General features: G+C 42.2%; 1 protein-coding gene across 4 annotated transcripts in view; it reads right to left on the minus strand.

The window, feature by feature from the left end:
* Window positions 1-1,842: 1,842 nt before the first annotated feature.
* Window positions 1,843-14,671, minus strand: part of ptprua (protein tyrosine phosphatase receptor type Ua) — a 195,975-nt gene continuing 183,146 nt past the window's right edge. For 3 of the 4 annotated variants that reach the window (XM_034599998.1, XM_034599997.1, XM_034599996.1), the window contains 4 exons: window positions 12,741-12,866; window positions 5,271-5,428; window positions 4,429-4,564; window positions 1,843-2,916 (listed from right to left, as the gene is read on the minus strand). In XM_034599998.1, coding sequence (XP_034455889.1) covers window positions 2,854-2,916; window positions 4,429-4,564; window positions 5,271-5,428; window positions 12,741-12,866 — 483 coding nt within the window. In that variant the 3' untranslated portion in view covers window positions 1,843-2,853. The remainder of the gene's footprint in view (window positions 2,917-4,428; window positions 4,565-5,270; window positions 5,429-12,740; window positions 12,867-14,671) is intronic. The other variant, XM_034599999.1, reaches the window with a different exon arrangement.

Consider the following 14,671-nt stretch of genomic DNA (forward strand, 5'->3'; position numbering starts at 1 on the left):
GCTTATCAGCCACTCATAAAACACAGTAACTAGATGTGACATCACTTGTAAAGCACCACATGCAGATTAAGTGCGTCGCGCCCTCGATCAATGGTTCATCAAGACTCCACAATTAAAGAGGTGGCTGAGAACTAGCGGCTCTGATTGGTGGTCGTGATAAAAAAAAAAAAAGTCCATTAAAGTTGCTAATTAAATGATAAGCCTAAATTAAAACACGGGTCAAGAGAATGAACAGTGGTTTTTTTTAGAGCAGAAATATCTGCCAGTAGCATGAGGCGGGGGCAGGGGTGGTGTCGGGGGTAATGTTGGAGGTGTCGGGGGTCATCAACAGCTCCTCCATCACAAACTCATAAATGCTTAAACATAGCTGTGCAGAGAGCAGCGTGGGCCATACATCCAGCCGCAGCTCTGGGAGCAGGGGCAGGTTAAAATACTTTTTAAGGTAGCAGCACATTTGCATGCATTATTAACAGTGACATTATTTATTTAGTATAACAAATGAATGCCACATAAACATATTGAAACATCACATCATGAAACTAGAAATATATTAGTGGCTGGTCTTCCCAAATAATCATATCATAATCTTATTAACAAATAATGTGAATTTCCATCTTCCACAGCAATCGAAAAATGACTCAAACCATGTACTTTATCTGTTTGCACCTATTAAAACACAAAACTGCATTGAAGTCACTGGCGCTTCATGCAGTGCATCTGAAGTGTGCATCAGTGTCTAAACTTCCAGCTTGTCCACAATTTTGAACGACACCATATCTTTATATTATGTGTTCGGCGTTTTACGTGTGCGGCATTTACTGCTTTTATTGTGTTTTTTCGCCTGATCTAATGCATCAGGTTAAGATAATGGATTTTGTAAGATACCGATGATGACAATCCCAGCACCTTCCCTTCGGATGCTTACTTTAAATGTGTTTGAATCGATTTGGCATTTTACCTCTAGAAGTTCTGACCGTTTACAGATAACTTCAGAGGCTACACTCTACTTACGTCATGTCATTTTTTTATAATGATAATAATATGACATAGTACCCTTCAAGGTGCTCAAGGCCGCTTTACAGAGTAAGGAACACAAAAGCAAAACAGAGCAGAAAATAATCATAGCAATGCTTGTAGGAGATAATGTAATCTAATGGGGCGAAGGCCTGTGTGGGTTTTAGGGACTTTCTGAAGTGTCCAGAGATGGGGCAGTATGGATCTCTGCTGAGAGTTCCTGCCATCATAGGTTCACAGGCTGGAGCAGAGTTGGAGAGCAGACCTGTGTCCGTGGATTACAAGATGAGATGTAGGGGTGGAGGAGGTCAGACAGGCACTGGGGGGTCAGCCGCACGGAGAAGTTTATATGTGAGCAGAAGGATCTTTCAAAGGATTGCAGGACTTGACCGAAAGCCAGGAAAAATGGATTAGGCACCAGCTCCTCACCCGCCATTGTGGCTTGCTCATGTTTGATTGTTTTTCAAATAGGTCACACATGAAAGAGACCCTACGATGGAGGCGTGATATAATTTGGCCAAGCAGAGCACTGTCTAGCAGGCAATCCTTCTGTTGGCTTGTGAACATAGTGTGGATCTGTGTTATTAGGGTAGACTGAGTGTAAATGTCATAAAATGTCAGTCCCTGGGTCCCTGGAAAGAAAGCCCCTCAACCCATTGTACATGAGCCCCAGACTGATGGAGACATACATGTTGTTTAGGTTGGTGCTTTACATTTTAGTGATTTTGTTTGCACTAGTATGACCAGTCAGATTCTAGAAGGGTGAGGCATCAGCACCCTTCTGCTACCGTCTCTCTGTGAGGAGTAAAAAAAACCTCATGCAAAAAGCATGGTTGTTAACCAACATCGTGGTATTTTATTTCTTTTCCTGTTTTATACACTATTTAGAAAATAAAACACATTGAATAAATACAAATTTAGAAAGCAACGGATTTTGGCCGTATGTTCACAGCAACAAGTGGTTAATCTTACGGAGCTCTCTCGGGACTAGCGGAAGGATCCACGTTGGGGAATCCATCCTGAAGCAGACTCGGGCCACACACTGCAATGAAACACTTAAGACTGGGCATGCAGATGCTGAAGTGGTCCCCATTTACACAGACAGAGAGAATGGATTGGCACATTGATAAAACGTTAATACATCTAGAAACATCTGGAGGGGGAGGAAAAAAAACATCTATATACACGAAGAATAAATAAAGAGAGAATAGGTCCAAGACAACTCTACTGTACAGATATGTCCATCGGATGTGACGACTTCTTTCCTTCCCTCCCTCAGCTAAACCTTCAACTGTCAGTCTCACCCCCGGCAAAGTTCAAATATAGTACAGTACGACATGGGATGCTTACCAACAGCAGATTGCACCATTTACAGTGTTACAAACAAACACAAAACATCACCCAGTGGTTGGCATCAACTGTAGTTATCTTTCAGTGTTTGTTTATAGTAAGGCAGGAAACAGCGGAGCTCTTTGAATCCCGTCGTCGAGGTGTACAACAGGTAGTCCGGCTGCCTTAGACAGTGGTCACATACAAAATGAACTCCACTCCTCTGTTAGTGTCCTCTGGTTTGGAAGGTGTTAGGTAGCACAAAACAGTACACGTTGGATCAGAGCGCCGAGGGGAAGCCAATAGGGCATGTGTCAGTAGTATGTTACAAGTTGTCCAGTGAGCATTTTCAGTCAAGTCTTTATGGCAAACGACATTTCATCCAAGCATGGCAAAGAAAACGACCAGAGCTGTATACACGGACTCAGGAGCCGGGAGCAGCAATCCAAGATGCAGGATCCCGGCTGCACACCTTCTCCTTGAGGAGGAACCAGGAGAGAGGGATGGGTGCTATCTGACCTCCAAGCAGTCCAGGTACTCCTGGGCCAGGTCATAGCAGAAGCGGTACTGCTCCTAGGAACACAACAGAGGTTCAGTTTCCAAAATTCACAGGGATGGTTTATCACAATAAGAGTAAATCACTTGCATTAATGAATTCCATGAGTTACTGGTCGAGCTATGTTTATCTACCTACTAATTCCACAAACATCTGTCTGTCTGTGGAATGCATATCCCCACAACAGTTCATCTTATCAGCTTCTCACTTGGAATATCTTTGTAAATTTCCTGAGAAAGTGTAGTGCCGAGTTTGATGCGATGGAGAAGCGGTAACTTTAATGGAAATAAAACATGAACAGGTGACCAGTGCTCTGTAGAGGTCAGTAGGGGCGGGGCAGTGCTCTGACAGTCAGCATGTGGACTGAGAACTGTTCCTCTACATCTTGATTATATTCATTATAAGATTTTTGTATTTGACCTTATCGGACTGAGATACAGACGGACTGACCAGTGATGGGAGCCAATCTCCGTTATGGTAAGAACATTCATAGAATCACTTTAAGTTTGGAAGTTTGACTTTAAAGTAAGAGCACAACATTTGACCCAAGTTGTGGACTTGGGTCAGAAGATTGTGTCGTTGTTTAACAGACCTCCCAAATAGTCAACATGCAATGAAAACATAACAACAGTTTAGTAAATAATTCACACATATATAAACCACACATGTGAACAGTAATAAAGAAAATTCAGTTTCATTTTATGAAAAGCATTGACTATAAGTGCAGATAAACCAGGTAAACCAGTTTTCTAACTTCCCTCTGCACCATAGATTGTCTATGAAAATTTCTTCTATAAAAAGTGTAAAAAGGGACAGTAGATTGTAGAACAGTTCGAGGAGGACTCACTAATGGCGAGGAATAATTCTGAAGTAGCTCCGCATCATTAACTCTGACTAAAAGAACAGGCCGTTCTAAACAGGCAGGCCTACTCATGAGCCTATCTGATGATGCTTTGAAGTCATAAGAATCCTCAAAACTTAATATCACATGTTTGCGAGATAAATTAAGGCCATGAACAGTCAGGGACATGACTGATGATTCATCCAATGTCTATAGTATTTGCCTGATCTCCCCCCACTCAAAATCCACCATGTCTCTTATGCAGCTGCACTGCATCCTGGTCTGTTGAGGTGACTGTGGGCGGAGAGATTGGTAACGCTGTCTCCTCCACAATGTAAGAGGGCTGAATGTCACTGCTAAATAATGGATCGAGGAAGAAGAAGGCCATGCTTTTTGAATCTTAAATGGAGCCAACACAAAAACCTGAGGTTCCCAAACAAATATCACATTTTCGCCCACCCACTGCTTTGCTTAAGCTCTGTATGCAACACACTGCATAAAAAATGTAATTCCAATTCATTTAAAACACACATTTAGAGTGGAAAATATCCTTTCATACCATTTTTTTCTAAATGGATGTTGAATAATACAGATGGCTTCCCTGACATTCTTGTCTGGGCTGAGGGAGGAGCATAGTTTCTTTTCAATATGTTGTATGAAACAAAGATAAAAATGCCCACTTGCTCACCATTGTCTCCACCATGTTCGGCTTAGAATTGCGCAGTGTTTTGGCAGCAAAGAACACGTCTGCCACGCTGTGGTGACGAATCATCTCCAGGATCATGGTGCAGGCACAGAAAGTACCGCTTCGGCCACCGCCATTCCTGCTCCAGAAGAAAAAATGAAGACAGACAAACACACACAAACAGAATAGAAGCAGAGAAAAAGACGTGAGTGACCTGACAAAGATGTGCGCAGCAGCTCAGACAGCCTCTCAGAGGGAGGCTACAGAGTGAAATGTCACAGTTTGACTGAGCACGGATCAAGCGCGCTGTCAGAAAAAGGCCAACTGAATTTCACGATGAATATCTGAGTACGGTTCTCATTAAAATACAGGACTGGGATTTAATCAGATATGAGATGTCTGACACGCAGGCTGACCTCCAGAGATCAAAAGGCCCTGACATGGAGTTGTGGGACAAATGTAATGGAAGACATGCACTGTAAATCTAGCAGCTCAGCTAATGACACAAACACTTAATGTCTCATTCTTCCTCTGTAACACAGAGATAATGAGATTTAAAAACTCTCAAATCAAATTTTTTTTTCAAGAGTGACGATGACCAGTTTAAAATAACAGCACCAAAGTGAATGATATGAATGCAGTCCGGCATCTTATTAGAGCACAGTCTACTTTCAGTTTCAAAGCTTTTCCAGACAAGAATAAAATTCATGAGCAGCTGTTGAATTTATAAAACGTTTTTTTTTAAATGTTGGAAATTACATAAACACACTGAAAACAGCAGCCGATTGCGGTATTGGCTATTAAAACACACAAGTAGGATGCAGGCTTATGTTCTGCAGACTTACAGACAGTGGACGATGGTGCGTCCTTCTCCACACTCCCTCTGCCAGTTGTGAACCTGAGCCAAAAGGCTGAGGAAGGCTTTCTTGGAGTCGGGCACGTCGCGGTATGGGGACCAGCGCAGGAACTGGAAGTGACGCACCACCAGCTGGCCTTCCTGAAGCTGTGGAGTCACAGAAAGTAAAGGGGGACGACAAAGTGAGAAGGGTCTTGTTTTTCAAACAATATATTCCAGTGAATATGCTTTGAACTCATTGCACATGCTCCGCACTTTACAAACTCATTAAAACATCTATCTGGTTATGACCCAGAGGGCATTCTGTCAACACTTCAAACCTGGTCCAGTGCAATGGTGCAGCGTCTGAACGTAAACTTATTTTCTACCAAGCTGCAACAAGTTGTGAAAACAATAGAGAAAAAAAAACTAATATAGAGATGTTCTATCACCTTTTGAAAAACAAAACAACACATTCAATCTGTTAATTTTATTATATATTTGAAATCCAGTGTGTAGGATTTAGAGGCTTAAGAAATACAATATATAGATCTTCTTGTATTTGTTAACTTGGAATGACCTTTCATATGTACATCGGGAGTATGTCAACTACAGTGGCCGAGAAGGGTCAAACCAAATATGGGCTCCAGAGAGGACCTTTCACGTTTTCATACTACTAGAGATTCACTACGACATACGGAACCTCCTTTTTTCTTCATGTCATTTTTTTAATGTTTGTAATTGTGATTTTCAAAGCAATTTTCCCATACTGATGCAGTATGCTGCATTCATAGACTTTTTGGCCACATGGGGGCAGTAGGTCATGCTTTAAACACATATTAGCTATAAAAACTAAAGATTTTAAAACTTGTTAAGCCTCATTAATGGTCAACATTTGAGATTTGTATAAGAAACAGACGGAGCTTTACGTCCGTACTCATTCACTTTCATTTTGTCCATGTTTGTGCACATCTTCTGAAAGCTTGCGGATACGGACGAAGGGGAAGAAACAGAGCGCTACCACAGGAAGTCATGGGGGGGTTTAGTTTAGCCAATAACTTAAGCGAGACTATCTTAGGACATGAGGCATACACTTGGTGAGTTGGTAAGAAACTAAAGGCATCTATACAATGTTACTTTGCCTGGGAAAAGGGACAAGCAGCCACTTTGACCTTTTTCTTAAGAGGTACATTATCACAACCTCCTCCACACCACGCTTGCCCTCCAGTGGATGTTTGGCTGAATAATCACGCCAACGTACAGGAAGCAAAGGTATGATGGTATGTGGTTTGAAAAAGATTGATATCTGCATCTCTTTTTGTGTATTAAGACAACATAAATGAGCCTTTAGCTGTTTCTTATTTACACATTCCGCAAATATGGTGGTGTATCTATGGTTACCAGATTAAAAGAAAATCCAATATTCACTCCCTTTTTGGCTGGTTTGGTCAACACTAACTCCTGAGAACCACATCTGGCTGCTTTGTCGCTTGATTGATTTTTTATAAAAGCTGTTTGCTGCAGATCCGAGTGGAGAGAGTGATTGTCACTACGACCAACTCTGTTCACATCACACATAAAAATACATTAATTAGGTAGCAGCTTTAAAGATAAATATCTTGAATTGGGTTATTTTTATTTGTATTGACATTGATAAGATACAGATACAGTATCTACATGTTTGTCCCACCTCAGCAGGGACCAGGCTTTCTATTTGTCTAAAATGGACGTCTGAATTTGACAGCAAAGACTGAGGCCGCCATGACGGTGCAGGTAAGGGGGCACAGGAGGGTTTTTTTAGCGAAAGGGGGCTCAATGACAAGGACACCTCTGTTTGACTGGCTGCTGCAAACACAGACAGGACACTGTTGACTGAGGTCAAAGGATGGGAGCTGGAAGTGTCACCAAAGTGTAGTGTGGGAGCTGGAGTTGGACAAAATTTTCCAGACAGCAGCCAGACATAGGTGTATAAACACACACAAACACACACAAAAATCCAGTAACACAAAAGCGATACTGAGATATGGGATATAACAGAGGTCCTGTTTGTTTCATTATCACATAATTGCTTATTAAACAGGTCTTGGTACTATAGTACATGTGGCTAATGACATTATCATGTTGTTGATACAGTTGCTTTGTTGAAAGTAGGATGATTATTATGCTGCAAATCATTCTGACCGCTGGGAACAACAAATGCCAGCTGGGACGTAGGTCACCATTCAGAATCATTAAATAGGCATCAGGCTTCATTAACCCTCTTAAAAATAAATGAATTGATTCAGTGCCAGAAAAATGCCTCCCACAGCAATACAGAGCTGGAACAGCCTTTCGCTGAGGCAGAACTTGAGCAGAGGTTTTTTGTCTAGAACCAATATTAAAGAAAAACATTTCATTGTATAAGAAAAATAAATACATAAATAAATTATATATTTAAAGGGTGATTTTGCCATTAATGTTAACTGACATCAAAGTTACATTTCAAGGAAATAATGATTTCGAGTTGGACTTGGATTTTAATGTTTGGTTCGTTAGTGTGCAGAGAACAAGATGACAGCAATTACATCCAGTCAGAGAAAATAGGGTGGGCGATGTGGAGGAAATAGACAGGTTTCGTGAAGAAAAAAAACAGACAAAACAAACAAAAGAAAATGTAACACTAAATGAGTGAGCAATCATCAAAACTCCACCACCACCACTTCTGTCAGAGCAGACCAATCATCTGAAGCTGCTTTCAGACATGAACTGAACTCCGGATAATCTCCTGACATGCTCCAGGAGGGGCTGTGTGTGACAACACAAATGTCAAAGTGAGGAGAGAGAGGCTCCAGACTTTTTCTGGACTTTCTCCTGGCAGGCCTCTAGTAAGAACTCTGGAAAATACTATACCGCAGGAGTCAACATGAGCAAGTGATGATCTTTCTAATGCACTACAGGAATGAAAAATAAAATAAAAATAAAATGAATATCTCAGGATGAAAATGCGGTGCCATACACATAGATGTTGCCTGACCTTTTGGTGACCAGGGGCGACACTGGTGTCAATGTGCTCTATACAAAACCCCTGCAAACGCATCTGAGAATCTTCTGCTGTGTTGTTAATATGAGAAACGCAAACTGTGGAGAAAGTCCGGACCCAATGTGCAGACATTCTCCAGAGTTCATGTCTGAAAACGGCTCGAGTTGTTAGGTCCAGCCAGTCCCACCTTTAAAATGAACCACCTATCGAACCCTACAAGGTACGCGATCGCCCAGCACATACAAGAAGGGAAAAGCTATGAGATGTCTCCCTCAACTATCAGAGCACTGAGGTTACCCAGGTAACCAAACACTCCCTCTCAGTATTTTGCTATAGCGGATGTGGTCATCTCCCAGTTTGCAAGCTTGGAAGAAGTTGGTAAAACACAGATGGTGTTGGCGAAGTTTCTCCCCTCAAAAAAACAAAAAAATATATATTTTGGGGCTCAAATATTCTACACTCCGAGTGGAAAACTGAATCATTGTCAACCAAGCCAGAGGCAGCATTGTAACTCATGAATGTCTCTCTTCGCTTCATCCTTGCTGGGAGCACAAAGGACAAAATCTTCCAAATATGCAAAATCCTGAGCCTCGTAGCTCGTACAGGATTCAGAGCTGCTTTGGTACACTTCAGAGGCTACTCCCTAAAGAGCAAAATTCTCTGTCCCCTGGATACTAAATATACTTTCAAAGTAGGCATCTTGCAGATTTGAATTGTGAACCAGGTTGCCTGGTCAAACTTAGTGGAACAGAGCGTTGTGTGTGAGCATTCTGGATTCTAAGGAAACAAAAATCCAGAACGGGAAGTATTGAACTTCCTTTTCTCAGGATAAGGATATACCAGGAGTCCGTGCTTGATTCCAGCCTCTGGCACAATTGGAGTTGCCTCAAGGCTTCAAAGAGAAGACGCTTTGCTCTCCAATGCCCTTGTGGCTCCCCCTACAGCCTCTGTAAACACAACAGCATTGAAACTTGGTGGTTTCATATCAAACTGAAGCCTGTAATTCCTGGACAAGGTTATCAACATACAGGGTCCAACTTCGTATGCACACAACTCTTCCGCTTTGGTAACTAAGGGGCCTGGGGCTTGATTCTCAAGCCTGGAGCAGCCGAACTGTCTTGAGGCAACAGTTTGCCTTGCACTCTTTAATTTTCCCTTACCATCAGGCATTCAGCTTGACTGCAACAGTGGCTTCTTTATTGGAATACTATGAAAGGTTGTTGGTGCAAGCTATGGCTTCACAATCAGTGAAGAAATGTGTCGAAGATTCCCTCTTCACTCTGAACTGATCCTATAGGCACTGAAGGAGGGTAAATTAACTGGGGGGCACAGAGGAAACGTGTGCTTTTCCATCATGGTGAACCTTTTCAACGTGTAATTTTCCCATTATATAAATCCCTATTCTCCTTTATCATTCTGTCATGTGAACCAATCGATAACACAACTGCTGCTCACTGGCACACTTTGAACAGATAAACCTTGGGAGCTGTGGGGAAGGGTTGAGCCGACTCGCTACTGGAACTGCCGGCTTCAACTGGATAGGAAGGGGAAGAAATGGCATCCTCCACCATATCCTTGGCTAGAGGATTCAAAGGAATGCCATCATCCCTACTTCTCAGTCACCATGCTCCCAATCAGGGTTGAGGAGCTCACTGAACAGAAGAGGGAATTCTGCATTGGATTTCTCCACCTTACCCCAGCAGAATGTGCCACAAATGGTTGGCTTATCTGTGGGTTTTGCCGTGGCCTCGGAAAAAATTGGAGGTAATCCACACTCCACAACCCATGATGACACAATGAAAACACGCTTTTATAAATATTAGCAAATGTATCAAAACTTGAAATTAAAAATAAAAAAACCATTGCAGAAGCAATTCCAACTTGAGGATTTCTTGATGACGTCCCTACAAGCTTCACACACTTGGATCGGAGCACTTGATGTCATTCTTCCAAGCTGATTCTCTCCAGCGGCGTCAGATCAGATGGGAAGCATCTGTGAATCATCTTCAGCTTCAATTTTTGTCTCATCAGACCAGAGCATTTTTTCCCCCCCACACGCTCTCAGAGCCCTTTACATTCTGTTTGGCAAACTCCAAGAGGGCTGTCATATTCCTTTTAATCAAAGTGGCTTCCACCGACCATAAAGGCCTGATTGATGGCGTATTGCTGAGATGGTTGTTCCTCCAACGGGTCTCTCCCATCTTTGCACAGCAATGGCGTCAATAGGCGTGGGCGGCTGACGTTACAGGCCCGCATGATTTATGAAGAGCCCTTTGTAAGCCCTCAAAAGGAAAATGACGTCACTAATTAAAACAAAAGCAACAGATCTACTATTTGGCACATGTGGATTTTGTGTGACCAGGAAAGGCCAGAGGAGGTGGAGTGAGCTTAATCCGTTGCCTTGGATGCAGATGAGTCAGAAACACGGTGAGGACCTCTGCCTCATCTACAGGCCTTGGTCTGTGAAAAAGAGGGGCGACGACTCGTCTAGCTTGTTGCTTGACATGACACCCTTTAAAAAAGATTTCCAAGGCGCACCTTCACATTTGATTAAAGCTAATGTGTGTAAATCATCATAAATAACCTTGTAAAGGCATCATGAATGACAGATTTAAAGGCAAACCAGTGTGTGACAGGAAGCAGAAATGTCAAGCTATAATTACTGTGATTATTATTATTTGTGTCATTATTATAATGTTTATATTATTGAACGAGTCAATTACTCTGTCAAACCACAGGATTGTAATTATTTAGAAAGAAAAAAAACATTATTTGAGTCTGTTTTGAGTCATTTCCCCGATGAAATGTAGAGTTTAATAAAATAGAATATGTTTGCACACAACAGTACAAAGGAGAGGAGAAGAGATACAGTACAACAGAGGAATGAAGATTTTGAAGATGTTAAGGCATGACATGAAAGGACAGAGACACCAACAGATAACAAAGCAGAGGTATGGACGGGAATGAAACAGGGAAGAGACAGGCCGACAGCGTTAACGGACGGATATGAGAAAGGGGGTAGAGAGAAAGAGAAACGAGAGCAACAAAGAGGAAAGACTTAGGTTGGATGATGTTATGGAAGACAGATGTTTTCACAGCTCAGATGTATTTCCACTGTGGTAAGTCATAAATAACAATAAAATGCTGATATCTGTACATTTGTTGCAGCATTAAATATTTGCCTGTAGCTGCATCATGTAGAGTTGCTGTGAACTGTGACTTTCAACCCATATGGAACTGAACTACACCCAGAAGAGCAAGACACCTCCGCCAAGGCCCGACAGTTCCCTTAAATTCAATCAAGCTGCAAATTTTACTGACACATAGATGTGCCTGATTTTTGTCATCAAGATCCATGAATTCAGAGGAAAACTATAAAAATGTTGAAAAAACGCCATATCTCGCAATGTTAAAGAAAGTGAAACCTCTTCCTGGATCCACACAAAAATTCACATATCACATCCTTTTTTTGTTTAATCTAGCTAAGAAACAAATATACAAACAGACCAACAAACAAACGCACAGGGGTGAAAACATAACCTCCCTGGCAGAGGTAACAATGAGCATTAATGACTATTTAGTCCGTTTTGTTTGGTTTGCTTTTGTATCATCTGATATTGGTTGGTCTGTTCAATTTATAGTTTAAGTTGAGATAAATAATGCTAGAGATTTGGTCAGATTCTGGTTGGATTATACTGATATCCTCTTCCCGAGCAGGACAGGAGAGAGCAGAAGAGAAGAGGAGAGCGAAGATGAGGAGTGTGAAAGAGGAGATACTGGAGAGAATGAAGAAGAGGTGAAGAAGAGGAGCGAATCACACAGACACTTGACACAAAAGTTTTTTGCTCAAGGTCCCTATAACTTGTCAGGGTTTTACATCTGTTGCTTAGTATAAATATTAGTTTGATGCTAACTCAGACTGTACGCTACAATTGAAGATGACAGTGATCAACTATAGTCAATGATCCTTACAAGGTCTCTGCTGCAGAGAACCTGAAGCTCTCTCTGTCAGAGTGGCCACCCCCCTGACCAAGACCCTTCCTGCCAAGTTACTCGATTTGGCAGGATCACGAGGAAGAGACTCCTGAAACTCCAAACTTCTTCCATTTCACGGTTATCAAGGGCACTGTGCTCGTTCAAACACCTAAAGCTTGAGAAATGGATTCAGACCCTCATTCTGCTATGTGCCTCATCACAAATATTTTTCACAGTGTTCAGAAAGTTTCCCGGATTTCACAGCTTGGATTTTGTCCTGACATGCAATGTGAATTAATATGAATATTTTGATTTAAAAAAAATGTCTAAAAACAGGTGAGTGTAGGCCGAGGGAAACATTTTTTTTTTAGTTTAAAATAAATTATCAATAACACAACACAACGTGCAAGCAGTGAAAAGTATCTCTTTATAAATAAGAAAACGAGACGCTGCATTTTTTCCACACTGTGGGGATGTGACACCTACCCTGGTGATGTTCTGAACCCCGAAGAGACGGATGATAACGTCATCGTCGGCTGTCCTGGACAGAAGCTCCACCGTCATGGGACCAAACTGCTGCAGCCCCGGCTCAGGCCAATACTGCAGACACGGCTGAGGAAGAGCAAGAGGAGGAAGGGGGGGAATAGGAGGTCATTAGCCCACACATGCTTGAGGCAGGACAAATCATTATGTCAGCAGCCAGTGATTGTGAAGCCCGGTAACAAGACACCTGAGTATTGACAGCGCAGACAATTAGCTTAAATTACAATGATTACCTACAAATAGCAAGCCGTAAATTAAATGAGCAAAAAACAACCTGCTTGGAGCCGCGAACAATCCCTCACATAAGTCGTGGTCACCTAGCATGAATTATTCATGAGGCGAAATCATTACCATTAGTGCATTATAAATTAATGGGGTAGGAGACCTTGGCTGTGCCTGGATGAGATAAACAGGAAGTTAGCCGAGAGGTTGGTTTTCAAAAACAGCCAAAGTGTCCTATCACCACTGCTTCAAAGATACCATGAGGAGTGGGGCCAAAAACACAGCGGAGCGGCGATGACAACCGTATCGCGGTCTGCGGTGACTTTGGCATTAACGGGGAACCCTGGAGTAAGGAGTGATAATGGGGTTTCACAATGACAGAAGGGTATTAACAGGTGACATTGGGCAGGAGGGGAGATAAATATTTATACATGCAGACAGGTGACTGGCAGCCCCAACTCAGGAGGGCAAAGTGAGTGTGTGCACGTCGGAGGGATGGACTGTTAATCCACTGGCAGCCAGAGACAAGGAGGGACAAAAAAGAAAGTGACAGAGGAGGAAGGACAGGATGCAGCTGACAGGCATGTTGGAAATGTCGAGCGGGGATCCGACATGACACGGTGGTCGAGCGGCAATCGGGAGATGGCAGAGCGAACCCACGCATGAGCAAACATGGAGGGGAGAGATAAGAACGTGTTAATTCCGTGACAGCCCCGTGCAAATTAAACAGGCGTGCTGCACGCAGGGTAGACGCTTGTTGGCGGAGCACCAGTTAAAGGCCAGACATGTGATGACCCGTCGTCACTGCGCCGTGTGACACATTCATGTCTTATCTGAAGATGAAGAGGGATGACATGTTGTCATGGCTACTGTCCACATGTTCCACCATGAGGAATGACAGTGGGAACAGTCATCTTTATTCATGAATTTAAATAGCGTCCAATTTCAGAAACAAGGTAGAACATTTTAGGGAAGGATATTTGAGGTGTTTTGCCTTTATTTGAAAGTAGAAAACTTTGGAAGATATTTATAAAACACGAGGCCAAACATTTGCTCTCTACCTTTTCCAATGTGACGATTTTACTGCTTTTTTCTGCTTATATATCAATGCATTTTACTGTCCTTGTGTTCTGAACAGCTGGTCGGAGCAATCTTAAGACTGCTGACATTTCATAACTTAGGCGACAAATTGATTACTCAAAACATAATAAAAGTCTCGACCGAAAAAAAAAGAAGGGATAAATAATTGCAGCCATAACACATGCTGGACTTTTATAGGATTCCCTGTACAATCTCAGTAGGAGGGTGGAAAACATTTTGAAGAAGACATGTCGCCGCGATGTCATGATAACTTACATGTGATATTTCCAGTATATATGTACAGCTGGAAACCAGTGTAAATACTGTTTGTTCATATTCCGCACTCCTTTAAGTGATAGTTCACAGAAAAATGAAAAATCACTCATATCTAGTCACCACTATGCCGGTGGAGGGGTGGGTGAAGTGTTTGAGTCCACGTAAAGAAATAACATAAAAAGTGCCTCTATACTGGTCCTGTGGTGTCATCCAAGTGTACGTAAGCCCCGACATTTAAATTTGACTCGAAAAGGCATCATTACACCTTGTTTTTAGCCTAAATATCCTCTGATATC

The sequence above is a fragment of the Hippoglossus hippoglossus genome, chromosome 11 (assembly GCF_009819705.1).
Source record: "Hippoglossus hippoglossus isolate fHipHip1 chromosome 11, fHipHip1.pri, whole genome shotgun sequence".
Taxonomy (NCBI): Eukaryota; Metazoa; Chordata; class Actinopteri; order Pleuronectiformes; family Pleuronectidae; genus Hippoglossus; species Hippoglossus hippoglossus.